Here is a 27,419-nt window from a genome sequence, read left to right as displayed (position 1 = left end):
TGCAAACACTAAAGGGTCTTTGCAGTTCCTGCTTGTGTAGGACCTGTGCTCTTATTACAAAGGTAAGAGCTGTATTAGAAGTAATATATTGCTTGAGTTTACCATTGCTGGCAGTGAGAACCGCAATTTAAAGCAATTTTTTTTTTCATCTAGTACCGAGAATGTTCTATTGGCAATTTTTTTCCTGTGTAATTATCGCATCCCCCAACTTTGCATCAATTTTTTCCAAAAGAAAGTGCGAGCATTGTGCGAGCAAATACGGTAAGTATTTGTTATTCTGCGTTCTGCCTCAAAAATATTGTTATTCTCACCATGCTGCCGCTGTGCCTTGATTTTTTTTTTATGTGTACAGAAGCACACACAATATGGCAGGCTGAAGCCAAAGCATCCAATTTTTTTCAGTTGCCTCAATTGTGTGGCAGGTGCTTTAATGTGTCACTCGTAGCATGACTATATAAATAGAAAAGTGCTGTTCCACACCAGTAGACACTGACGTTGGTTTGAACTGAAGGCAAAGTGGTAAGTGAGGTTCGACATCAACCCTCTTTCTCGCTTTTGAGTTGATATAGATCAGTGTGAAAAATTTAGTTTCACACACGTCACAGGCCTGCACCAGACATAGTTGGTTTCTCTTCCAAAAGTCAAGACTATTGTCTCTGGGATGGTCCTCATGGACTCTTGCACTCTCTTGAGAAACCTTGGTAGTTCATAAAGTGTGGTTTGAGAAATAGTGCACTAGGTGTTTAGTGTGTAATATGGATGTATGGTGCAAAGCTGGTTTCTTCATACTTTCTTCTTGCACTATATAGTACAAGAAGACTGGGAAAAAAAGAATGGACAGACACATGGTGTGCAAACTTCAACTGGTTTATTAGTGTCAGATGACATATACAGGGTGTCTCAGATAACTTTAGCCAGAGTTTAAAAATGTGCAAATGCCACGTAGCTGGACAGAACAAAGTTAATGTTGTTTGCCATCGCTTGGAGATACTCTAACTATATTTGTCATTCTACCTAATTAGATAATTAGACATAATTAATCAATCAATTAACCAACTTAAATATTATAATTAAATGAAACGTGTCAGTGATAAAATTGTAGAGGGACATGAAAAACGCCCGATATAGCTTTCTGTTCCTAAATATGTGCTGCATAAAAGTGTTTTTCCGAGCGTGAAAGAAGTCCGTGAATACACTCAAAGTGCCTCCAGCGGCCAGTTACACGGCAATTTTGTATTCACGGGCTTCTTTCATGCTCGAAAAAACACTTTTATGCAGCACGTATTTAGGAACAGAAAGCTATATCAGGAATTTTTCATGTCCCTCTACAATTTTCTCATTGACACTTCTCATCTAATTATAATACATGAGGATTTGAATAATTAATTAAGACTAATTATCTAACTAGGCAGAATGAAAAAAATTATTTGTCTAGCTCCAAGCGACGACAAACAACATTACCTTTGTTCTGTCCAGCTACATGGCATTCGCATACTTTTAAACTCTGGCTAAAGTTAGCTGGGACACCCTGTATATATATGTATATTAGGGTAAGGATCAGATTGAAATAGCAATGAAAAACTTTTTTTTTTTTCGAGAAAGAAAACGTTAGCTGTACAGCAAACAAGCAGAAATTTATTTCATGCATAATGCCCCGTAATACCTATAATCTGTTGGAATGGCTCATGTGAGCATCAGCGATCGTTGTGTGTTCAAAAATTTTTTTCTTGTTCTTTTTTTTTACTTCTATTTCAATTGGATCCTTGCCCTATACACATATATACGTGATATAACACTAAAAAGTTAGTTGCACTTTGTGCACCATTCGTCTGCCCATTCTTTTCTGACCCAGTCCTTTCATACTATGCAGTACATGAAAGTATGAACTGCCACCAATCAGGCCCTTTCATTGCTCTTTTCAACTGATTTCTTCAGCAGCCTCTTTTGAAATGAAGATTGGCAGAAAGGCATGAATTAGTTCATATGTCTTGATGGATACCTGAAAATTTAGTTATAATAGGAAGGATAATTCACTGAGGAGGGAACTATTTCAAGATGCCTAGAAATGACCTTATTGACCCTAAAAGGGCATGTTGTATGGTAATTTGAGAGCCACTGTTGTAAATTATCATGGCCTAGTATGCTTGAAGGGTGCATTTACTGTGTGTGGTGTTGTCTTGCAGGGTCATTTTGTGATGTGCAGCGAAGGGCACCTGTGGCATAGCCAGTGCCAGCAGAATGGTCACGCAAAGGAAAGCTGCCCCCATTGTGGTTGCGATGGATTTCAGCCTGTGCGCCTTGAAGCCCTTGGCTGTCCCCTTTTCCAGACATCCCAGCATTGCTCTGCACCAGGGTTAGTATTTTTCTCTTGTGTAGCAGGCTCTTAAAAAATAAATTCCTTTTCTTTTCTGTCAGTTGTAAATGTATAGATAAGTAAATGTACCTTTTGATAATGACAGCAATAATTCTGCCAAGGGCACCTTGCAGTTTTGTGAAGGTTTAATTCTGGCTGATAAAATGAGGGAAAAAAGAAGAAGAGAAGGGTTGGGGGGTTCTGAAAATGTGTAGTGCAAAGTGCAAGACATTGTAAAGTCTCTGGTTGAATGTCCATAAAGTAAAAGTGTTTCCGAAGTTTTAATATTTGCATAACTTGCATCTTGAAATCACACTTGTGTTAAAGGTTGTGCACAATTTAAAAATTTCTGCATTTCTGTCGCTGCTGTTTTATCCTATATATTCTATTTTATCCTACGTGCCAAATCGTAACCGTGACTTAAATGACATTTGGAGATCCACTTACATGCAGACATATCCTATTCTTCAGATGTTTAGCTGATAGTACAGAGTTGCCATTGTTGTTGATTCTCACATGGCTCAGCAAGTAAACATTAATTTTGCATCAAGTTAAAGAAATGAGCAGCTGCCGAGGCTTTACCCATTTGTTGAAACAACTTATGGGAACAGCGCCCTAGCTCTTTGTTGCATGTATCAATGACAGGCAAGGGATATAATGTTGAACGCACAAGGGAAGCGTAACCTTCTGACCCCTGACACTGCCTTGGTGGCCTGGTGGTTTTGGTCTGGATAAAATCCTGGCTGCTGCGGTCACACTTCTATGGGGGTGAAATTCAAAAACGCCTGCGCGCTGTGCATTGGGTGTGCATTAGAGAGCCCTACGGCGTCAAAATTAATCCGGAGTCTCCCATTACAGCATGCCTCATATTCATATCGTGGTTTTGGCACGTAAAACCCCAGAATTTCAATAAATAATATAACCACCACATATTGCTGCAGTTGGCAAAGAATATGCATTGTAGAGCAGATTAATATATTGAATACTCCGATGTTGTTGCTGTCATGGCAGTTGGACACTGTCAACGTCCATACTATGCTAAGAACAAATAACTGCCATGCTCAACCTGTGTCCCAGGGTGGCCCCTTTAAAATTCTAGGGCCATACCGTAGTTGAAAGGGTGTACGGTAGCGCGGTTAGACTGGACAAAAGACACACAGGGACACACATAGAGCTAACTTCCAACAATGTTTGTTCACTTTTGTTCACTTTGCATTTGTTCACTTTGAATGGACATATTTTGCAGTGTTATGTCTTATATAACCTGAAAATTGAGTGCGCGGATATCACCTTCTAGTCTGATGTTTCCACCGTATTGCAGTCCTCGTGCACGTATGTCACTCCCAAAGCCAAAGCCTCCAGCATCGAGTAATGAAAAAGGAGACCAAGGAAAATTGAAGAAGGAGACACAGGAGTGTGAGTCCCATTTGTTACCATGAGTTTAGGCCTCTTTACAGCCATGCTACATCTGCACATTGCAATTCATTGGTCATCGACAACTCATTGACACTCTTCAGTGCAGCGCCCTTGCGCCACTAAACACTGTTACATCATCATTGTTACCATGGATGTAGTGTTAACAGTTCAGGAGGAGGTTATTGTTCCAGACTTTAAACACATTTGAAACCGTGGTCACAATATATCGATGCAATCACGGATGGTAACTGCAGTTGTGAAGGAATGCGACCAACACACGCTGAATCAAAACGAAACTACTATTTGCCGCAGTCGGTATTGATGCGATGATGGATGGCGATCACATAGTTTTAAAGGCATGTGGCTGATAGGGTGTCATCATCATCATAATCATCATAATCATCATAATCATAATCATCATCATCATCCTGGTTATGCCCACCGCAGGGCAAAGGCCTCTCCCATACTTTTCCAACTACCCCGGTCATGTACTTATTGTGGCCATGTTGTCCCTGCAAACTTCTTAATCTCATCCGCCCACGTAACTTTCTGCCGCCGTCTGCTACGCTTCCCTTCCCTTGGAATCCATTCCATAACTCTTAATAACCATCGGTTATCTTCCATCCTCATTATGTGTCCTGCCCATGCCCATTTCTTTTTCTTGATTTCAACTAAGATATCAGTAACTCGCGTTTGTTCCCTCACCCAATCTGCTCTTTTCTTATCCCTTTACGTTACACCTATCATTCTTCTTTCCATAGCTCGTTGCGTCGTCCTCTATTTAAGTATAACCCTTTTCGTAAGCCTCCAGGTTTCTGCCCCGTACGTGGGTACTGGTAAGATACAGCTGTTATAAACTTTTCTCCTGAGGGATAATGGCAACCTGCTGTTCATGATCTTAGAATGCCTGCCAAACGCACCCCCGCCCATTCTTATTCTTCTGATTATTTCAGTCTCATGATCCGGATCCGCGGTCACTACCTGCCCTAAATAGATGTATTCCCTTACCACTTCCAGTGCCTCACTAGCTATTGTAAACTGCTGTTATCTTCCGAGACTGTTAAACATTACTTTAGTTTTCTGCGGATTAATTTTTAGACCCACCCTCCGGCTTTGCCTCTCCAGGTCAGTGAGCATGCATTGCAGTTGGTCCCCTGAGTTACTAAGCAAGGCAATATCATCAGTGAATCGCAAGTTACTAAGCTATTCTCCATTAACTCTTATCCCCAATTCTTCCCAATCCAGGTCTCTGAATAACTCCTGTAAACACGCTGTGAATAGCATTGGAGAGATTGTATCTCCCTGCCTGACGCCTTTCTTTATTGGGATTTTGTTGCTTTCTTTATGGAGGACTACGGTGGCTGTGGAGCCGCTATAGATATCTTTCAGTATTTTTGCGTACGGCTTGTCTACACCCTGATTCCCCAATGCTTCCATGACTGCTGAGGTTTTGACTGAATCAAACGCTTTCTCGTAATCAATGAAAGCTATATATAAAGGTTGGTTATATTCCGCACATTTTTCTATCACCTGATTGATAGTGTGGATATGGTCTATTGTTGAGTAGCTTTTTCGGAATCCTGCCTGGTCCTTTGGTTGACGGGAGTCTAAGGTGTTCCTGATTCTATTTGCAATTACCTTAGTAAATACTTTGTAGGCAACGGACAGTAAGCTGATCGGTCTATAATTTTTCAAGTCTTTGGCGTCCCCTTTCTTATGGATTAGGATTATGTTAGCGTTTTTCCAAGATTTCGGTACGCTCGAAGTCATGAGGCATTGCGTATACAGGGTGGCCAGTTTCTCTAGAACAATCTGCCCACCATCCTTCAACAACTCTACTAATAACTCTCCCCTGCTATTCCTAGTGTCTACGCCATATTGCCCCACTGCCTTGTCTCCAGCCTGCTTCTTGCCTACCTTGGCATTGAAGTCGCCCATCAGTATTGTGTATTTTGTTTTGACTTTACCCATCGTCTATTCCACGTGGTGTTAATTGCTAGAATGAAGGCTAGAATAGGCACGATGAGTTCCGGGGCTCTTGTTGTTCCTTGTACTACTACATATATGGTTTCCGCTGATGACCATGGTAATGCGAACTCTGCCACTTCATTGTTGTTGAATGCTAGTGCCGCTTCTGCTCATTTGCTTCTCACATTTGTGGCGCTCCGTGCTTGTCACGCTCCAAGGGTCGTCTGAAATAACCGTTGTGTGACCAAATACATTAAAATTAACGAGAGTTTGGTGCTGCTAAATAATGCATACGCATGCCGGGACCAGAGGACGAGTCCGAATTATCTGATTTTCTGAATTACTTAATGAGGGTTGAATTCACGAGGTTTTACTGTGCTTCGCTTCTTGCAAGTTTGTTGTAACTTATTTTATTCTAATGAGGTTTTACTTTTGAGCTGAGTTGTTGGACCTTATTTGGAATATTTGTATATTGCATATATATAAGCAGTATAAGAAAGAAATGAGTAATCTTTTTCATAGGTGCAGCCACTGTTGACCAGCCTCCACTATCACCTGGACGCAAGGAATTAGACCAGTTGGTGCGGCATCTGCGGCAGGCTGCTTCGTCCACTAGTGGTCGTCCAGTTCCACAAGGCGCTGCGGGCACATCTGTTTTACTGGCTGCCTGCCGTCAAGGCGATGTTGATAGGGTTGTTCACTGCCTTTGTGAGCCACATTTTCATTACTGTTGTTCAAAGACTAGAACATTTTTCCGGCTAATCCATATGCATTAAAACTATACAGTCTTTCAAGGCAAATTGTTTGTGTTAGATGCATTGTCCGACGATAATTCTATCTGGAACTCGTGTTGTGAAAGAGAAAAGTGTATTTTATAATGTGACTGATAACATTTGCAAACATTTTATGTTCCATAATTTTCAATGGTATGCTTGTACTGACATCAGCTGGTAATTGAGTGGCGAACTTCTGTCATCGTGTTTATAGATGGGGGCAATCTAAGCTGGCTTCCATTATGAAGGAATTTGAAATGATGCAAATGGCAGCAACAAGAGTAATTTAAGTATGAATTAGTTTTATCCGTATTTTTTAGTTGTAGCTTCTGCTGATGCCGTCAGGACCTGGTAATGATGACAAGGTAAAATAATGTTCATTTCATAAACTTTTGTTTTGCTCTGCTGATGGTCCTAGTGATGTGTTTTGCCAAGTCAGAATCTATCCCAGCTGTATGCAATTTCATTGTACATAAAACTAAACTATATTCTAGGTTATTTTCAAAGAGCTACATGTGACACTGTTGATATGTGTTGCTTACTTGCGCAAAGGCTAGCACTGTTGTTTAAGACGGAAATTTTATATGACACGACATTGTTTTTTCTTACTTTGGAGGGCAGTTTGCACCACAGAATGACTTTTAAAGCTGCCTGTTTTCTGTAGTTGGAGTACAGTGAATTGAAGTTCAGTAGAAGTGATGTAGAGGCAAATTTTTGAAAGATGGCGAATTCATTTATGAAAGCATGTGGGTTTAGGTTAATGTAACAAATGTAGAGGGATTATATTTTGCCACTACATTACCGCACACTATATGTCGAGCAAATTAACGTATCTTATTTTGAGTATCATGGTACTGTGATGCAAATCTGTAGAAATTTGCGGATTTGGATGCGTTTACATGGCTCCTAGCTTAGCTGAGAATTCTACGTGTGTGCTTTGACTTGGTTATAACAGACCGTTGTTGTGTGCCTAAACAAGGTAAATGCATACTGCTGCGCAAGTGTTAGTAGGATTATGTTCAGAAATGCACAGGTTGGATGCATTTGGGATATTGTTGATGTGTAAGCCTCAACTTTGTTGAACGAGACATTTACATGTTCAACATGAGAAAAATCTTCTCCAGTTGATGTGCTTACTCAAACTCAGTCTGAATATTTTGATTGTAATTATTGCTTGTATGTCTATTGAAATCTTAATCAGAAATGTCAAATCCCAGCATGCAAGCCAAATGGGAAGATATGAAAATATTTACGCTGGTAAAAAGGGGAATGTCAGTTCAACAAAATTTTCAATTTACCTAAATTTTTGGCTTTAAAGGGGCCTTGCAATGCTCTTTGAGAATGGTACATGAATCATACTAGATGCTAGAGAATGCTCCCTTGAACATGCGAGCCACATGTTACTTCCATGCACTGGGGAACACACTGCATGGAATATCACTGCAAAGATTGGTCATGCTTTCCTACGGCTTTGTCAACTCCCCCGCTATCTAAACTGCACATGATGACGCCATGGTGCCCTCATACAACTATTGGCTAGACATGTGAAAAAGTCACAAGCATTATTAACTTCAACAATAGCCACAAATGTGAATGCATCGGTAACAATATTGATGATACTTGACATACTAAAATATTACGAAATACGATTGTGTTCAGAGCATCCACACAATCCAGTTTTGTAATTCTGGTATTGGGCAGCCGTCATCTGCTCGAGTTGTGCTGGCTCCTCCATAGCACAAAGTCGTAGTGTTGCTAAAGTTTTGCTGACCGCCATTACAATGTGCGTCTATACATTCCAGTGTGTTTTGCTTTTTGTGTAAAAATTCTGCACACATAGACTCACTTGAACCTAAGTATCCACGCAGTGTGATTGTGGCGTTTGTCGGTTTTACAGCTGTGGGTGGGAGATGCACGAACGCAAAATGCGAATGCAAATCAAACGAAAAACGGCGATATTGCTATGTGTGGTTGTTGGATGCAATAACAGCGAGAGTGCTAAAAATCCACTGCACCAGTTACCGCAAGAAGAGCAGCTTCAGCAAGCTTGGTTAGGGGGCAGTCTCTGAGTGTAGCATGTTGTAGGTGCCAAAACCAGAAGTAGTGTCGTCTTCGTGAATATCTAAAACCAAATTTAAACTGCGCACCACCGTGATGTTCAGTGGATGGAGCATTGTAGGCTCTGCCCCGCTATGCCGTAGCCTTCGTAGTGCAAGACGTTGAAAAGGGAGCGGTAGCACCATGGAGGGAATAAAGGGTGATTTTTTAATGCCGTGAACTCCGCTTCTAGTGAGTGCATTGAAATTCTGCTTGCTGCAAAATATTTCTAAAATTGTGTCCTTTAATTTGAAATGCTTTGAATGATTAATAAAAAGTGTTGCAGGACCCCCTAAGTACAACTTGATAAAATTGAGGTTCCACTATATTCTAATGAGATTTTATAACATATAGTGTAATTGCTTTATGGCTAGTACACTATTTTAGTGTGCTACAAGAAATATAATCCCAATCCCATATTTAGAAGAAATTCTACTTTCTATCTTGTCCCTGTGTGCCTTGTTATCAGCCACTGTGTTTTCTTACTTAAAGTTTGTTAAACCTTGCATATTGTTACTGAAAACGTATGTATGTTTTTATCAGTAAGTACACAGTATGCATTGCACTGACAGCTGGTCGAGATATTGGCCCAGCAGACTATGGAGCCTTGCATGCAGCAGCCCAAGGAGGACATCTAATTCTGGTTCACATGCTCCTTCAGGTTTGAACTGCTTTGTTTCTTTTGTTGATAATAATTGTAATAAGTAATTGTGGGATGTCTTTGTCATGTGTGCTGTCCAGGCACTGTAATGTTGCTTTTTGGAAATACTTTGAGCACATATTTGGTTTCTCTGTGTATTCTTAGACTGCCTCTTTGTATCTGATAAATTTAGGATTTATAAGCTCATTTAGTACTAGCCACATCATTGTTCCTAAATTCTAGTTGCACTTTGCTGTGGTTCTGCTATGTCAAATGTTTGATTTATTAATGAGAGGGCTTTTTCTTAGTATATGTGTTATACTAATTGATTTTTTTATTATGAGGAAATTAGTAATATTTATCTTTTTATTGAATGTTAGTGCTTGTCGCGTTTCCTCATTACTTTATCAGTGCCTCATTTTCTTTATAATCCTTACCTCTTGTTCATTGCAGTTCAATCCAATTTCTGCGACGCTTGCATTGGGGGGGGGGGGGGGCGAAAATGGGTCATTAGTGGTATTATACTTGAAAAGGGTAGGTAACAGTTCTACTGGTGTTATGCAATAGAAAAGTTAATGAAGAGAGTTTTAATTTGCACTTTTTTTTACAGTGTAAATTAAGCTGAAGAATGCCATAAGACATTTTCAGTGCAGGATAAGACAGATAACAAGATGCAAAAGGACAGGCACAAGCGCTACTTACAGTGCACTACTTTAATGCCAGAAACTTTAAATTTGTACACACATGAACAAGAAATAACAGAAAAAGAGTTTATGAACAGGAAAATACTAGACTGCGACCAAACCAGTCACATCAAGTGGGAGCACATGTTCAATGACAAAACGCAATCAGCTATCACTGCCTACCATCCAGAGGTAAAATTCTTTCTTGAGTAAGGAAACTGATGTAGGCAGCTGTGCACTGATAATCGTCACTCAGCATTGCTACATCCTCTAAACTCTTCCGTGTGTAGCGACCTCTTTCACAGAGCACAACCACTGAGAGGCAAGATGACTCTACCACATAACAGTGGAATTTCAATACACTATGCCTTTGATGCAGAAAACGAACCTGTTCTTATGCTTTGCGTTGCAGACTCCCTTCTGCTACACTATCAATGACATAATCTTGCAAAGTTTGGCCTTTATCTGAGTCAGACATGACGACTTCCAAGCCAGCATTCCTGCCAATCTATTTACGATAACTGGACGTGCTGTGCAGATGAGGGATAATCGTTACCCTCTTTCAAACTGTTTTGTTGTTCGTTACATTCTGCAGTAAAAATATGTTATGCATTACCAACTAGCCCTAACCATTCTCATTATCTGCAAAGGCGTGCATGAAATCTTACTCCAACTTGCATGGAAAGTGGATAAGGAAAAAAGAAAACAAAAACTGGTGTTGTTGTGTACGCTAGTTTGTTGAAAGGAGTATAAGTGGGAGTTACATGTCTGCACTTTGCTTTCTTGCATTTGTCTCTGCATTTCCGTTGGGGCTGAAATGCGAAAACACCTGAGTACTTTGATTTAAGTGCACATTACAAGAACCCCAGATGGTTGAAATTATTCTGGAGTCCCCCACTATGGCGTGCCTCACAATCATTGATCATCGTGGTTTTGGCACGTATACCCCGTAACTTAATTTTCATTGGTGGAATTTTGGCTCTTGGGAAACTGCTGCTCAAACTGTTGAACAACACAGTCTAACTAGTGACAGCCATTCATCATCAGCTGGAGGCTGGTTTGCTGCTTCTGGCAGGGCATTAGTATTAGGAGCCGACCGCTAGTGGCACCACTATGTCTGAAAGTGGGTACCATAGGCCTCTTAGTGGCTCCACTGTTGCTTTACACAAATAACATTGCTCATGCACGAATATGTATTGTTGTGAATGCCAAAACGGGCCTTATGCTTTGGTGCAGGTGGGCCTTTCGGTTAACCAGAGTGATGATCAACTGTACACACCTCTGATGAGGGCAGTGGATGCTGGAGCCTGTGCTGTTGTGCAGTACTTACTGAAAGCAGGTGCTAATGCTCATGCCAAGGTAATCCTGAGCGCACAGCTATGCGGCCGCCTTCATAGTCATTGGTAGGTTAAGAATGCAGCGGCACGTGCCCCTTAGTAATGTGTAGTACATGTGTAGTACATCCACCAGTGAATCATTGTGTCTTGGTCACCTTATCCTTTTTATTCACATCTCCACTTTCGCTTTGTTCAGGCGCTTTCACGTCAAGAAATCACTCACATTGCTGTGGTAGGCTTTTAAGCATAAAAAATTGGGTAGGATGCCCATGTCTGTGAAGGGACCAACTGGGCTATTCAGCCTTTATTGGTTCAAATCGATGCTGGTGAGCACCCACACAGAAGGTGGGGGTGGGAGGGGGAAATGAAGTACTCTGCATGTGATGTCAATGAGATCCTTCTCCTAATTTTTTTTTAAAAACGACCTGTCTGTTCCGTGAGCTGCCTTCTTTGTTGGTACGCCTGGCAATTTTGACTGTTTGTGCATTTCATATAGGACCGCAACGTAGTCATTGCTTCAGAACAAGCAGGGCACCTCTTTGTGCTGGTGTGCTATCTATAAGGGAAATAGTACTGTTTCTTGAAGTGCAGAGGGATAAAGGATAGTCGTATCAGGCTTTTTTAGGAGGAGGCTTCCCCACTTTCTTGACTTGTCACTCTAAACGATTGTCACAAGCCACAATAATTAGGAGAGATTTGAAAAAAGAGCAGGCAGCTTACTAAGGTAATTACGAAAGGAATTCGTTGAAGCCTGCATGCCCTTATTCTTAGAGCACCTAGTCTCCTTGCTCAACCCTTTCAGGGTCGATTTGTTTCGCCATATGCTACTGCCCAGGGTCGATTTTTTTTTTATTGCTGATCCCAATTCATCTGGGGAACCTGTTTTGAAAAAAATTTACTGTAATTTTTCTAGGGTGACCGTAAAGTGAGAAAAAAATATTTTGCGTTGGTATATATGTACTCTTCATTCATGAATAATAACAATAAGAACAGAAATAAACTTATAAGACTGAAAAATTTGATGCATTGTTTTAGTTCAAGGCTTTGAATATGCTCATGCAAGAATATTACGCAAGACTCAAATGTTCCTGCTCTTACACTAATATGTGCTAACCCACAGCATAATCGAACTGCGTAGGTGCATGCACTGAAGAAAACTGTGTGGTTGTGTGCCCGTCAAAAAAGCAAAACGTGTGACAAACTTTCGCTAAGCTTCACCTTATCGCCAACCAGAGGCCATTAGTTTTCGTGAGAAAAAAAAGCAGCGGAAATGCGTGCACGGCGCCATCCTTCCTATGCACACCCTGTGAGCACTTAACCAGCGAGAAACAAGTGCTCGCTCTTTGAGCGATTAGTAACGAGGTAGCCATCAATTTTGCAAGCGTAAGAAGCTGAAACAGCCCGTGGAACAAAACCCAAACTGCTGCCTGTCTGTGCGCGTGCCAATGCGCGGTCAGTAGTATATAGACGCACCAGAGCAAACTAGCTCTAAAGCAAACCATGCTACGAAAACCGAGAGAGGGAGGCACGAGAAAAAAATTCCCTGTATTCCCACATAGTGCCAGCACATGCCAGGAAAGAAATTACGAAATTGGCGCGCTTTTTAAACATACAGATGGCGCTGCAGCATAAATATACGGCATTGACCATTTTGGACTTGTTCGCGGCGCTGTATATTATTTAAGTTATTGACCCTGAAAGGGTCAAAAGAAGTGACGAGCCTCACCTACCACGTCATGGGTCCTGTCTGCAAGCTGAATTTGCATGCTGGTTAGTAATTATATATATTGTGGGCAGCAGAAAATGTTAAATTAAGGTAACTACAACTGACCAAACTGTGTCATGAGATTATGGTGGAAATGAAAATGCTATTTACATTGGTAGGATTGAGCAGGATGGTAGCAGTTAAATAAGGCAGCATAACTTTAAATTGGCTGAGAAACTCGCAGGGATCTGGTTGCTGAGACACTATACTGGGAAACTTTGCTAGCAGAGTTGCCCCATGCGATCACAAATTGGTGTACATGAGTTAGCCGTGACTAAGAAGTGTGCTGTGCTTCTTGTTTTTAAGAATTTTTCATTATATATGTTGGTCGATTTTTTTTTTGTATGTACAGTGGAACCTCGTTGATACGTTTGCTTGCTGCTGCGCTTGGTCCTGACCTATATCCCATTAACTCCTATGTATTATGTTCCCATTTCATACATCACCATTCTGTAATGTTCCCGCATCTTACATTGTATGTGAATGCAGCAGTCACGTAAATTGAGCTGTGCAGAGGCAAATTCGGAAGTGCGAAATGCCGGAATTGTGTGGTCGTCAGTCTCGATAGGTGTGTCAAAGTGTGTCACGGCACAATTAAAAATATTGCGGGCATTTTAAAGTCAGCTTCGCCGCAATGCAATCGGGTTATGCGGTGAAGCACATTATTTGTTGGATGGGTTCATTGTTGCAAAACATAGTATATGTCCCTAATTATACATGCGCACAGAGCTGTTCTGACTTTGTAATGGCCGTTTGGGGCCTTCCTCACTCTTACATTTTCCTGGCTGTTACATTCTTTTTTCCTGCAGTCTCTTGAAGAACATATCAACAGGTTCTACTGTATTACAATGTAAAGAAAGTTCACATTTGCAAGTTATGCTGCTGTCAAGGCAATGAGTGGAACAGCAGAGTCTAGTGATCTCCCTCAATCCATGGTGGCACATATAAGTCTTTAGTACACGAATTTTCAAGTTCCCCAGTGTCCCCTGTGGTGGTCTGTGGTCATCTTATAAGATACACAACCCCCTGTGGTGGCTTAGTGGCTATGGCGTTGCCCTGCTAAGCATGAAGTCGCGGAATCAAATCCTGGCTGTAGCGGCCCCATTCCAATGACGGCGAAAAGCAAAAATGCCCATAGTGTTGGGCATTCGGTTCACGTTAAAGATCCCTAGATGGTCAAACTTAATCCGGAGTCCTCCACTACGGCGTGCCTCATAATCAGACCATGGTTTTAGCATGTGAAACCCCAGAATTTTAAAAAGGTTCATAATACCTTCAACTTGTGCCGTAAGGCTTCATGCATAAAGGGTTGTTGGAATTGCCACACCCTGTCCAGATAAGCTCTATTTACAGGCCTTGGCTTGGATTGGCCTGGAAATGACGGGAGCATAAAAGACAGTTTGACTGGAAGGTGAAAAAAAATGCGTGCATATTATTGTATAAAAGATTCAAGAGCGCTGAAAGCATGAGCCACAGCCAAAAGTCTTTATAAATAAAGGATTATACCTTACAGCTGGGCTGCACTTGTTCGCTTCTCTCTCACGCTGAGGGACAGTTTCTAGCATGCTCACTTATCACTGTTTCCAGTATTCGGCTACGTGAACACTATCACGGATGCAGACAGAAAAATTCTTATTATATGTTGTTTTCTGCTGTGCCACTGCAGGATTGAGTACCTTGGATGGTACTCATTGCATTGCACTGAGTAAATTTTGTACTGTGGACATCACTTTCTTGTCCCTATAATGTCAGAAAACATTACGAAAAAACCCTGTACCTAGGGTCTTGGCATTGCTCTTAAAAATGATTTTAACTTTTAAGTCACTTAGCCTCATTTGTAAACTGCTTGCCTATTCTTTATTTTGAAATTCCTTTTTTTATTTAATGTGTTTGAAATCTGTACTTCTTGCAGATTTGCCATAGAAACTTATAGGCAGCTTTATGTCCTGGATGAAAGTGAATGAATGTGTGTGTTTGTGAGGCTGAAACTCGTTTGCTTCAGGCATGAGTTTCTTTGCCACGAGTGTCACATTGTGTAGTAGACTTTGGGTAGTAGCAGTTTTATCATCCATTACTTGATTACTCAGGCTTGGGAATCTAAGAACGCCAATCACTTCAGATCTGATTTTATCTTCTTTTGTTCATTACTGCCGTGTCACCATAAGTGTGTGGTTAGGCAACATCATAACGAGCTTTATACATAAATTTCTATGGATCTGTGTAATTTCTGCAAAATGTGTTTTGCAGCATAACTGTGCACTGTTGCTTATTGTACACATTGAGACTAAGCTGACTGAAGTGTCTAGATGCAGAACTTTGAGGATACAGTAAATATTTCTAGTTCCAGTGCAGCAAATCATCTGACTTGTCAGGCTAACAAAACTGCACTTTAGGCAATAGGGTAAACAAGCAACATAAAACATCAAAGGGCTCCTCACCAGGCCCTGTAAGAAGTTATGCATTGGAATTTATAAAGATCCTCCAAAGGAACGTTCTAACAACAGAAGTTTTCATAATGGTTTAGTAATAGAGATATAAGCAAGCTAAACGTGAGGTAATAGTGAAAAAAGGTGAGCTACTATCTCTTCCCAAGCAGAGGCTCTTTCATTGCCTCAACCAGCATCTACCTGTCTTCTCCCATTTTGGAGGTGAGAGCCATTGTCGCATTCATGTCATGAGACCTGCCTTTCTTCCTATTCCACTCTTGCTGGGAAGTAGATTTCCACTAGAGGCTTTGCGTGCTCTGCATTTCCTAGGAATCTGTGTTGCCCATGTTGCTGCTGGCTATTAGCAGGCTACAGGAGGGACCCGAGATGTGGTAGGCAAGATGTAGGATGTCTTTGCTGGTGAGAAGACTGGCTGCTCCGAGAACAAGGGATTGCAAACTTCTGTTTCAATGTTCAGCTTGTTGTGGCATACATAGGCGTAATATTTTGTTTACATGATTGTCACTCTGTGATCTACGCACTGGGCCTGTTTGTTGGTTATGCCTGAACCTGGTAAGGGGCCTTTTAAGTAGCTGTTTTGTAGCTGTTATTCTTAGATACTTTTTTTTGTTTCAACTCTAGGCAGTGACAAGTCAAGAATGCAAGAGAAGCTCTTCCCAGAAAAGTGTGCTGCTCCTGCTGTTCCCTGTGCACTAAACAAGTACCTTAAGCCTTAGGACTCACAGACTGAGAGAAATGTAGGCACTCACAGCCATGAAAGTTAAGAAAGGGCAGTAACATGTAGTGAAAATGCAATGAAGACACCCTCAGCAAAAATGCGTGTACAAAGCACAGTGAAATATTGCAGTGAAAAGTAGAGCTGGCAAAGCTATGTGTACTGGGGTGCATTGCTGGGGCCATGTGGGTACTTGCTCCAATAGACAAACACACACAGATGGTAATCTGTGTTTTGAGAGTAGCCGAGTACTCATTCAGCAACTTTTTGCAGATATTTTGTCATAAGAGGGAAAAAGCGTTGGGTTTTTATAGCAGTGAGGGAACACAAATGTGTACACACACCATGTTGTATATTTTACCTTGACTTCGAGAAAATGAGTAATTCATTCTGATTAATGCTAATCACTCTATCGTTGTCCTTGATTTTTTGCCTACTGTGTAGCTGCTAGCCTGCAGTTTTGGTTGTATATAATTTTAGGCTGTGAGAATCCTATAATTCAGTGCCATTTGTAGAACGAATTTTTACGTAACAACAAACTCCTGAGTAGGGGTCCATGTTTTTGGTTTTCAATTCTTTTGGAAGATTTGACATTTCTATTATTGCTTTTCTCTGTGATATATATATATATATAATGTTTTTTTTTGGGGGGGGGGATATTTCATTCACATGAACGCTTACTGAATTCGCATAAGGCCAGTGCATAATTGCCAGTGTACTTCATTTTTCTGCGTGCCACATTAGTCTTGCATGTTTCTGGTTAAAACCAAAATGTGAAAGATTAGTTTGGCACACTTTTCTGAAAACATTATGCATTCAGTTTTAATAAAAAACACTATGCCTTACTTATTTCTTCATTGGTGAGCTTATTGGACAATGTTTTTTTGTTTAGGGTGAAGATGGTATGAGCTGCCTGCATTTGGCCGCTCGGTGTGGCAGCCTGGAACTTTGTCAGATGTTCCTGGATGCAAAACTGCCTGTAAATGATCAGGTACTGTTTTGTTTTAATTCTTTTCAATTCAAGTTCTCAGCCTGAAATTGTAGAGGCTTGCTGATGCAGGTTCATTATTGTCACGTATTAGTGACGGTGAAGAAATCAAAACGGTCAATGGCAAAACTAGCATTTTATTGGGCGAACTTGTGCCCACAAAAGCAAGTTACACTCAGTGGAAAGCAATAGCAGCGAACACGATCGGTGGTCGTCAAAATCTGATCAGCTGGTCAAGCGCGTTGGCTTTTATACAACGGTCGTCGGATGTTTCAGAGTAATCGCTGGGACCCGCGTGCCTTCCATAAAGTTCTACATTATTCGCGTCGCACACACATGCAATCAGATTACACAAGGTTCGGTCACAGACAGCGAATGGAACCAAGTATAACATTCAAGAAACTTGCGATACATGCAGGCGCATCCTGCGCTGTGCGTTAACATTTGTTAGGCGGTGAAACGTGTCGCCCGATAAAGACAAACAAGTACACGTGTCATTATGATCGAATCACATTGCTGCAGGACAATCATAATGGATAGATGTAATTGTTTCAGCGACCATCACAATGGCATGTTGTTTGTGGTAACTAAGCCACACCTCAAGTTAATCTATATACAGTAGAACCCCTCAGTATGTTTTCCAGGGGACTGTGAAAATAATAAACGTAATACTCTGGAAAATTATTACATTAACATGCTCTTAAAATCATGCCAATCTGCTGTTGCATATTAAAACAAAAGCACTATGCACAGCTCAGCCTCTAAAAGATTCATAGTCGCCAACAGGTAATGAGGAATTGACGCACCGCTTAAAGTCCAAATAAACAGGTGTCCGAAGTATTGGGTTTAGCACAAAAAGAGAGTGACTTATTCCACAAGTGGCTAAAAATGGTGTACTCCTGGATGATAACTCTCAGGGATACATTCACTTTTACAAGAATTCTCGTGGATAGCACCAGGTGCATTGATGCTAAGCAGTCTATCTTATCACAGTGCCAAAACCGCTTTCACTCATCGACACGTCCGTTGCTACGAAACTGAAAGTGGTATCTTTGAAAGGGGTCGTCTGGGGATGTGGCCCAAGTTTATCGACACTGCTGCATGCATATTCACTTGCCTGAGAGCCAGTCAGTATGTATTTCGGCCATCTTCATGATGTCACTACAGATAGACGAAAGTGCAGTCAACGCATTAACCAAATCTTCATCTCCTGCTAGCATAGCAAAAGCAGACTGAGCTGTGAAAGCTGAATGATTGCGGGTTTCTTTGCAATAGTCATTGTCCAGCAGTTGCCGCACTTCCCGATGTATGCCCTCTTCAGTGCATAAATTACGGGTGGAGTTAATGCCAGTTGAACAAGTTGCTGGGAACCCGCCGTGGTTGCTTAGTGGCCATGGTGTTGGGCTGCTAAGCACGAGGTTGCGGGATCGAATCCCGGCCATGGGGGCCGCATTTCGATGGGGGCGAAACACGAAAACATCCATGTACTTAGATTTAAGTGCACGTTAAAGAACCGCAGGTGGTCAAAATTTCCGGAGTTCCCCATTACGGCGTGCCTCATAATCAGATCGTGGTTTTGGCACGTAAAACCCAATAATTTTAAGAAGTTGCTGGGACTGTGTCGCTATTTAAAACACAAGTGAACAAACGTGGAACTTGCACAACAGCTAACAAATGCAGTTGATGCAGCCTTTCAACAAGTAACGGCTTTGCTTGGCTTGCCCTGCGGATTAGGTGCGGCTACTGGATTGACTAAGCTTTGCTAGTTTCGTTTTTGAGGAGGAGACGGTGACAAACCCAATCACCATGTCAGCAACATATTAAAAATAAAATATCACAATTTTTTGCTTGATTCTGTGGCCAAATTGGCACGCGGTTGTGCAGGTGGAGTCTGAATATCGAACGGTGCTCGAAATTTCTGCCAATACTACACCGCCAAGGCCGTGGCTCATCAAATGCGTATGTTGGTGGTGTTCGGAAGTGTGCAGCTCGGGTGCCAGCATGGTTTACATTTTTCTTTTAGTTATTCCAAGTTATATATGGTAGTTTAGAAGAGTTAACTGCTGGGCTAGTTGGTGATCTTGCATACTAAAAAGATTATGCGCCAAAAAGAATGCACACAAGTGTCGTCGTCTTTCTTGCGTGTATTCTTTTTGGTGCAAAATCTTTTTAGTATATAGATGGTACACTAGATATTTTCTTGCAATTATATGCCAAAAGTTCTACGTATCATGTGGGAACATTGCGGGAATGATGACGTATCGAAGGAGGGTTCTAATAAGTCTCTATGAGCACTTTGCTGGGTCTGGGTTTTACCGACGTTATACACGAGAAAACATGAATGAGGAATGTATCAGTAGAGTTCTGTATATATAGCTTAGACAAATTTTCATGAAAAAAAGAAAACCATGCATGAATATAGCCTCTAACCACTCAAGTGCCTGGTTGCAAATGAATGGTCAAAAGGTCCCAAGTTGTGCAAAAAGGTGCATGTGCATAAACATATGCATGCATGTTTTTTACATGTGCATAAACACATGTAAAATATCACAGGGGATAATGTAAAATGTAAAATGACTACAACTGCCGAACACACTAAATGGCAGACTACAAGCAAGTCATTGATGCCTTAAAGAAAGAAAAAGAAAAGTATTCCTTCTGGTCTAGAAGATGTGCTCCATTCATGAAGAAACAACTCCTCCAGCCACATAAAATGCCCTTTCACTTGAGATAAATGTGTGCCTGGTGTCGCAAGGTGTGTGGTACGAAGTTCTATTAGGTAGGATACCTGAAGCACTTAACGGGTTGCTGTTACTCATAGTGGTCAGACCTTCTTTCACTATAGTCAGACACAACTCAAGTCTGCAGTGAAGCCCCGCCCACGCCCTCATAACCGCCAGCCACTGTTCCGCCGCGAGGCTGCAAATAGTTCATACTTCAAACTTTCGCCCGTTATATCCTCGTCCTGAGTGTCCACTCTGCAAGTTGCGAAATGCTGAAGCCGACATCCACCACCTGCTGTGGGTTTGCCCTGCACTGAAACCGACGAGGCTCCGGCACCTCGCAGCAGCGGGACTCTTGCCGCATAATCCAAGCGATTACGCTGCTTGGAAGCAGGGACCGCATTATCGATCCCTCTTGGACTTCATTAGGTCAGCAAATCTTTTTTCATTCATTTAATCATCCTTATTCACCCCATCCCATACCCCTGTATGCCCTGAGGCATTTACCCTCGGAAAAAAAAAAAAAAAAAAAAGCTGGTGATTTTGTATTTTTTCATTCGTCTATTATAGGGGAACGATGAAAGCCTAATTCTTTCTTGAACTGAAATTTCGCTGCAATTATTTATTGTCAAGTTTCAGTTCAGTTTGCAGTGAAGTTTCATGAGTAAAACAGAGTCGGCAGTGAAATAACTGTACTGTGGACTTTTGACGAGTGAAATGCTCAGACTACATGCACTTTGTCCATGTCTGTTGCACACCTCATCGCTTCCACTGATGAAAAGACTCTTCAAGAACAGCAGACGCTCCAAAGGTATCAAGTAGTATAACGCTATTTTGAGATGGTTGCATGACGACGATTTTGTTTGCTTCTGTGATTGGCTGGTGGAGTAACAACTCCGCACAGTTTGTGTGCCTTGGTTGCCAACTGCTGTTTTTTAAGTTGTATCCTACTATAGCACCTCTCCTATATAGTGTGCTGTAGCCATCTACTCTGATGCAGGAACAGCATTCATTTCCTTTATTTCATTCATAACTCTAGTTGTAGTTGACAGCACAGCATGGTAGTGCTTCGTTACAGTGACAAGTGCCTAATCGTTCTGCGGACTGTTTCGGTGCAAAGTATCTGTGCTATTCTGCTTTTTAATGAGGCTTCTGCAGGGAAATCAAAAGGAAACTAGTATTATCCATTTTGTTGTTTCTATATTGTTTCTTTTGAAAACTTTGTCCTTTTGTTTTGCAGACTGAGAACAGTAACCAGCCTTTAACATATGTTACCAAAGGTTTATTGGGTTAGATTCGAATAAAGTCGACTTCCGTTAATTCGACTCTGATGGGACCGACAAAATTGATAGAATTATCCGGTGGGTTGAATTAACAAGATGTGCAGAAAAAAACGCCAAAACACACCTTTGTTTCATTTGCAGTATTTTCCCGATTCTAACACGGCCTAGAATCACACGCGCACCCACTTTTGAAATAGAAAACTGACATAGCAATGACATTAAAGCTCCTATACAAAGTAGAAATCTAACCTGCACCCGCGTTTTTAGCAAGAAAAATGGGCAATAATGTGTGCCTTGCGCAATGGCAGCCAATGCGAGGGGGGGGGGGGGGGGCATGGTTTATAATGTCAGCTTCGCCGCAATACTTTTGTTATGCGGTAAAGCACAGAAATGCCATGAAAGCGGTTTTGGTGTTTTGTCTGGTTGCACTACGCAGGCATTTTTATGACCAGTTGTCCTGAAAAAGCAAAAAAACAGTGCATGTTAGAATCAGGTAAATACCATAATCCGTATGGGTGTGCGAATACCAAATATACAGTAGTATATATTGAATTGAATATGAGAAAATGGGAACACAAAATTGGTATGCTGGCACTGACTGTAGTTCCATTCTGTTGTATGAAGGTCCGAAAATATGTTTAAAGTGAAGCTTCCTTTGCCTATTCCTTCGACTTTCCCACTGCTGCTGTTTTGCACACTGTGTTGGGGGTGGTTCAGAACATGCATATAAATGACAGAAGCTTGGCAGGGAGGAAAGGCGACGCGAGAAACTCGTTTAGACTTTTGTACTGCGTCGAATGTGCAAAGTGCCCTCTGGAGCTACCTGGGCGTTGCCACAGAGCCTCCTGATAGCTGTAATTATCTGTGACACGCCTTAAAAGCATTGCAGCAACTGCAGTGCTTACCTTTCTACTAACATGCAAGTCCAGAGGGGACGTGGATAGAGCTGTAGAAAGGAGGCGGGAGAGTGGGCAGAGAATGGGTAGAAACAACGGAAGTCATGAAATGAGTGAATAACAGCCTTGCCACTCTTCGCTTGCATACAAGGAGGGGGGGAGAGAGATAGAAGGTGATGTGACAAGGCAAGGAAGTGTTGCTACTATGGACATGCCAGTGCTTCCGGGCAAATGGTATAAATTTAAGTTCAAAGTACGGTACCATTTCTGCTATTTCTGAAAAATAACACCATGTAAATTTAAAGTGCACCATAGGGTCTAGGTGATACTACGGAATCGGTTGCACATCTGATCAACACTTAAAGAAAAAAAGAATATGAGGTTTTACATGCCAAAATCACGATTTTATGAGGCACGCCGTAGTGGGAGACTCCAGAAATTTGGACCACCTGGGGTTATTTAACGTGCATCTAAGTTTATACACGGGTGTTCGCACCTCCATCGAAATGCGCCCGCCGAGGCCGAGATTCGATCCCGCGACCTCATGCATAGCAGCCCAACACACTAAGCAACCACGGTGGGTGAATAAACAATTTGGTGCCGAGGTAGCTTTGCCACTATTGCATTGCTCGGGGTCGCGGGTTTTGTCACAATCGCAACAGCCACATTTCGACGGATGCGAAATAAGAGACGCCCATGCACTTAGATTTAAGGACACGCTAGCATCCCGCGACAGCTGCAGGCTGTTGTGGGACGCTAGCCGCTGGCATGTTCGTATGGGTGGCTCATCAATGATCATTCCCAAGGTAATGCATGCGGGTTATATAGACAGCTTTTGAAGTGATGTAGACTTCAGCGCCGCGTATCCAACACAATCTGCTTGCCCATCAGCAGCTAATCAGCCCAATGTTTGCACGTGCTTTTGCACTTCCCGAATTACATGCTGCTTTTGTTGCCGTTCTCTCTGTCCGCGTCTCGTTATCATTTCGATCAGTCCTGTCGACCCGGTCGACCCTTGTATCCACAGAGGCGGCCCCGGCTGGTGTGGCAATGTCCTGGGAATTGCGTCGTTTGGGCGCTGTTTGTGTGTGCGATCTTGCGCATCGGGCCTACATCAGGGAGCCATAGATAAACAAATTCTACAAGAGTGGACACTCCCATAGAGCCCAGTGGCCGAATTGACTGCAACGCACCAAGCTGCTGATGTGAACACCTGAACCACGCTTTCGGTTTGAGCGCGCGCAGTTTGAATGCTGGCTAGTACGTGTTACGATAGCTACACTGATCGGCGCGTCATTTATTTTGGCTTTTGCTGCTCAACCGCACACTGTCTTGGTGTGGAATGTCTTTTTTTTATTTAATAAAATAAATATGATTGCAAACAATTTTTACAAGCCCCCATCGAATCGGTTCTCTGTGCAACGTGCAATTTCATGATGTAGACGCAAGACACTTTGTGAAATGAAGAAATGTTTATTTTACTCTGGAAAGGCACGTCCACGCTTGGGGCAAACCGGCCTCCAGAGCCACAGAACGTCTGCCACATGAGAGGTTACCAAAGTAGACAGCAGTTCGGCCGGCGCACCGCCCGCCGCACGACCGATGGGCCAATCGACGACTGTGAACATCACATCAAGAACGCGCACATTGGCTGCAGCTTCTGTTCCAAGCAAAAAAATTTCTGCTAGATAAAGTGATGTGTAAATTGTGCATTTTATGAAAAACAATATTCGCTGTCAAACGTTAAAAACGACCGAGAGCTCTGATACTTGTCGAGCTCAGCTGCAGTGCGCGGCTACCAACGGCGGAAGACCGGTGCATGTGTGCTTGCATCGCATCTGATGGCGTCGCTAATATTAGCATATTTTCTTTGTGTATACAGTAAAGCCTCATTATAATGAAATGGGATATTTTAGAGCGCAGCTCTCTGGCGCCCATTCCTGCTTTTCGCGGCACTGTCAGGCCTCGCCATAACCAGCTCCGTAGCCAGGGTCAGTGCGCTCCTGGCGCCATCTCGCGCACGGCGCGAGCCCTGCTCTCTTCGCTCCTCAGAGCACTGGCCAGATGGCGGCTGATCTTGATGATGTGCTGCTGCTCAAGCTGAAACGCATAGCCGCTGCCGTTCGCCACTGCGTGTACCTCTTCCTCCTCCTCTCCTAACGGCCACGACCGCGTGAGAGCGCGCGGTGTTCTCTGGTTGCTGAAGCGCCAGTAGAGCGTAGGCTCGGTATCAGCCTATCATGGTGAGTGCTTCCCAAGCTGAAATGCAAAGCCACTTTCAGTAGACTTGCTAGCAACATCAGCGGCGTCAGTCAGTCGCTGGCATCTGCCATCTCTTTGCCGGGCAACATTCCTATGCGCCTACGCACTGCCTCCCGCAACCTCCCGATAAGCGAGGCAGCTGCGCCAAGCTACGCTCCATTTGCGGCGGCTGGTGTGAAATGATGCGGCCGGTGCAGGCGGATTATATTATGATATAATCCGTCTGCCTATATAAGTAGTTTATTCTCAGCCAGTCCTTTCTGAGCCATGAGCGAGGCAACCGGTGGAAGTCCTTTGTCTGTCGCTGCTGCTAAACGAGCAGCCCGAGCAGAGACCCAGCGCTGTTACCGCCAAAATCCTGAGGTGCGCTACGCTGAACCAGGCATTGGTGCAGCAAGTCTAGCATATATCTATCTATTTCTCCGACCACAAAGCTACCTTCATGACAATCAAGAACTGAGAGTGGAGTGTTTCTTGAAGAAGTGAAGAATAAAAAGTTGTTACTGTACATACATGTCTTGCTCGAATTATTTGCCTCAGTGTATAGAAAAGCCGAAACAACAGAAGAGCTGCGCTCAAATTTGGCATTAGGAAGTAACGTAATCGTCAGCAATTGTTTTTTTCACAACGAGCATTTACTGACCATTTTGGTACCTGTCAGGTCAATGTCTTATAGCGCGCGACGTTTGTGTCTCCCGTGTGCCTTCCGCTGCGTGCGTGGGGCAGTGCCGACTGCGGTTTTGTTGTTGCTTGTCGTTGCCTCCGTGCGCATCAACGATGTCAGCGTTTCTGTTGGTTCGTTCGTGGGAGTTCCTGCCACCAGAGAGGAGATGGACAACAAAAAGGGAAGCACAAAACAATATCAATCGAGCAGAAGGTGGCTGTGCTGAAAGCTGTCGAGTCCGGCGTGAAGAAGAAAAAAAGTGGCCAAAGATTTCAGCATAGCGTTGAGCATGCTGTCGACGATTTTGAGCAGCAAAGAAGCTGTCACCAGTGGTGTCGCATGTGGCGTTAAAGGCGACAGAAAGAAGCTGCGAGCACCCGCTTTCAAAGTTGTAGAAAAGGCAGTCTTCAAGTGGTTTTTGGACGCAAAAGCAAGTGGCACTCTTGTGAGTGGGGCACTGTATCAGCGCAAAGCGAGGGACTTTGCGTGCATCATGGGGCAGGACAATTTCGTGGCGAGTGTCTGCTGGCTGCAGCGTTTCAAGGAGCGCCACGACATCCTCGGCAGGGCTGTCAGCAGGGAAGCGCAGTCTGTCGACTGCGAAGCTGCATAGGCGGGGGTGGAGACAAACGTTGGACAACCGCTAGAAAAATACAGTGCCAAAGATTTGTTCAATGCGGATTTGACAGCCCTGTTCTACCAGATGCTGCCATAAAAAGCCTTGGCTGTTAAAGGTGAACGCTGCCACAGCGGTAAGCAGAGCAAGGTCCATGTAACCGTGTTGCTTTGTGCCAACATGGATGGGTCGGAAAAGGTGCTGGCCCTCGTGATCGGCAAAAGTATGTCACCACGACGCTTCATAGGCAAATGAAAGCTCCAAGTATGATATGTGTCCTACCGTAAGGCTTGCATGTCGAGAGAAATTCTCGCACAATGGCTGCGATAGTGGGACGAGCGGCTGGGCAAGCTGAACCGGAAGATATACCTCGTACTGGACAACTGCGTGGCCCACCACACCGCCGCTGTGCTCAATAACATCTAGCTATGCTTCTTGCCGTCAAACTGCACTGCAGTTGTTCAACCCCTCGACCAAGGAGTTACATGAACTTTAAGTCGGGCTACCGCAAGCGTGTGATCGTCTGGATTCTGCTCAATGTAAGCATGAAGAGCGAGTCCACGATCGACTTGTACATGGCGATCGAGATGCTACAGCCTGCTTGGATGGCTGTACCGGCAAGCCTGATCGCCAATTGCTTCCAGCATGCCTAATTTGGCGTCAGCAGCGGTGGTTACAGCGAAGATCTCGGTGCTGCCGCCAATGAGGGTGCTGCGGGCAACCAAGCCCTAGCGTCGTGGGACGCTCTCCTTGATGCCGGTGTTGTGCCTGACTGCGACACCTTCGCCACGTATGCAGTCCTGATGCTGACGTGGTGATGACAGAAGAGCTAACGGAGGCGGAAATTGTGCGCGCGGTAACGGAGGTGCCTATTGACGACAGTGACAGATGTGTCGATGACAGCCAGGAGCCTAATATTGGCGAACCCGACGTACCTACACCCGCACAAGCGTTGGATGCGGCAGACCTGCTGCGCCGCTTCTTTGGCGCTCACGATGACGGTGAGGACGGACTCGAAATAGCGGTTGCAGCTGAAAAAGCCATCATTCGCCTGAAGAAGACGCGGCAAAAATCTATCAAGGACTTTTTTTCTGCGAAGTGAGCCGCCAGCTGGTGTGCTGTTGATCGATCAGTGATGAGCTGTTTGGCGTGAATAAAGTAGCTATTCCTTGCTGTATTTTTTTCATGTGTTTTTTTTTTCCATGCGACAGCCATTTTCTTTTTCGCGTGGCGGGCTGCTGTGAGATTTGGTGGTGAGCACATCCTCTCTTGCTTGCTAATTGTGGATAGAAATGGATAGTGGGTATAACGAACTAATGGTTATAACGAAGTAATTGCGACCCCTTCGTTCAACTTCGTTATAACGAGGCTTTACTGTAATTATTTTGAAGAGCGACAACATTGGTAAGAAAACATTGCGTCTTTTGAGCGTAGCTGTTCTGTGATTCATTCAGTAGTCTTTCGCTTTCAAGTGAATCGAAGAAGGCCTAGAGATGATATCGGCGTCGCCGTGCAATCAGTGGTGCTGAGGCCACAGAACACCTATGGTGAGGCTGTTGTCGGTGCCAGAGTGACCACTCCTCGGTTGCTGATTGGCCACTTCACTGTATGGCTACTGCACAAAGGGGTCCTGGTCCCATACTCTCTACGGCAAGGAAATCTCACCGTTTGCAAGCAAGACTATCGTTGAATGGCAAATGGCATTTGGCGAATTGCCATGCTGGTAACGTGGACGGCTCTTGAAAGTGTTCGTTCCAGGCTTTTCATGCATTCATCCAATGCTGTGGCATCAG

General features: G+C 43.2%; 1 protein-coding gene across 1 annotated transcript in view; it reads left to right on the top strand.

Moving 5' to 3' along the window:
• The window catches only part of G9a (histone-lysine N-methyltransferase G9a), a 159,225-nt gene that overhangs the window by 40,014 nt on the left and 91,792 nt on the right, over positions 1 to 27,419 (top strand). Inside the window, exons 6-11 of the mRNA XM_075670611.1 lie at positions 2,184 to 2,353; positions 3,675 to 3,769; positions 6,260 to 6,445; positions 9,180 to 9,268; positions 11,167 to 11,289; positions 17,087 to 17,185. Of these exons, the coding sequence (XP_075526726.1) occupies positions 2,184 to 2,353; positions 3,675 to 3,769; positions 6,260 to 6,445; positions 9,180 to 9,268; positions 11,167 to 11,289; positions 17,087 to 17,185 (762 nt within the window). The remainder of the gene's footprint in view (positions 1 to 2,183; positions 2,354 to 3,674; positions 3,770 to 6,259; positions 6,446 to 9,179; positions 9,269 to 11,166; positions 11,290 to 17,086; positions 17,186 to 27,419) is intronic.

Source organism: Dermacentor variabilis, chromosome 1 (assembly GCF_050947875.1).
Source record: "Dermacentor variabilis isolate Ectoservices chromosome 1, ASM5094787v1, whole genome shotgun sequence".
NCBI lineage: Eukaryota > Metazoa > Arthropoda > Arachnida > Ixodida > Ixodidae > Dermacentor > Dermacentor variabilis.
This window is presented reverse-complemented; position numbering and strand designations above follow the sequence as displayed.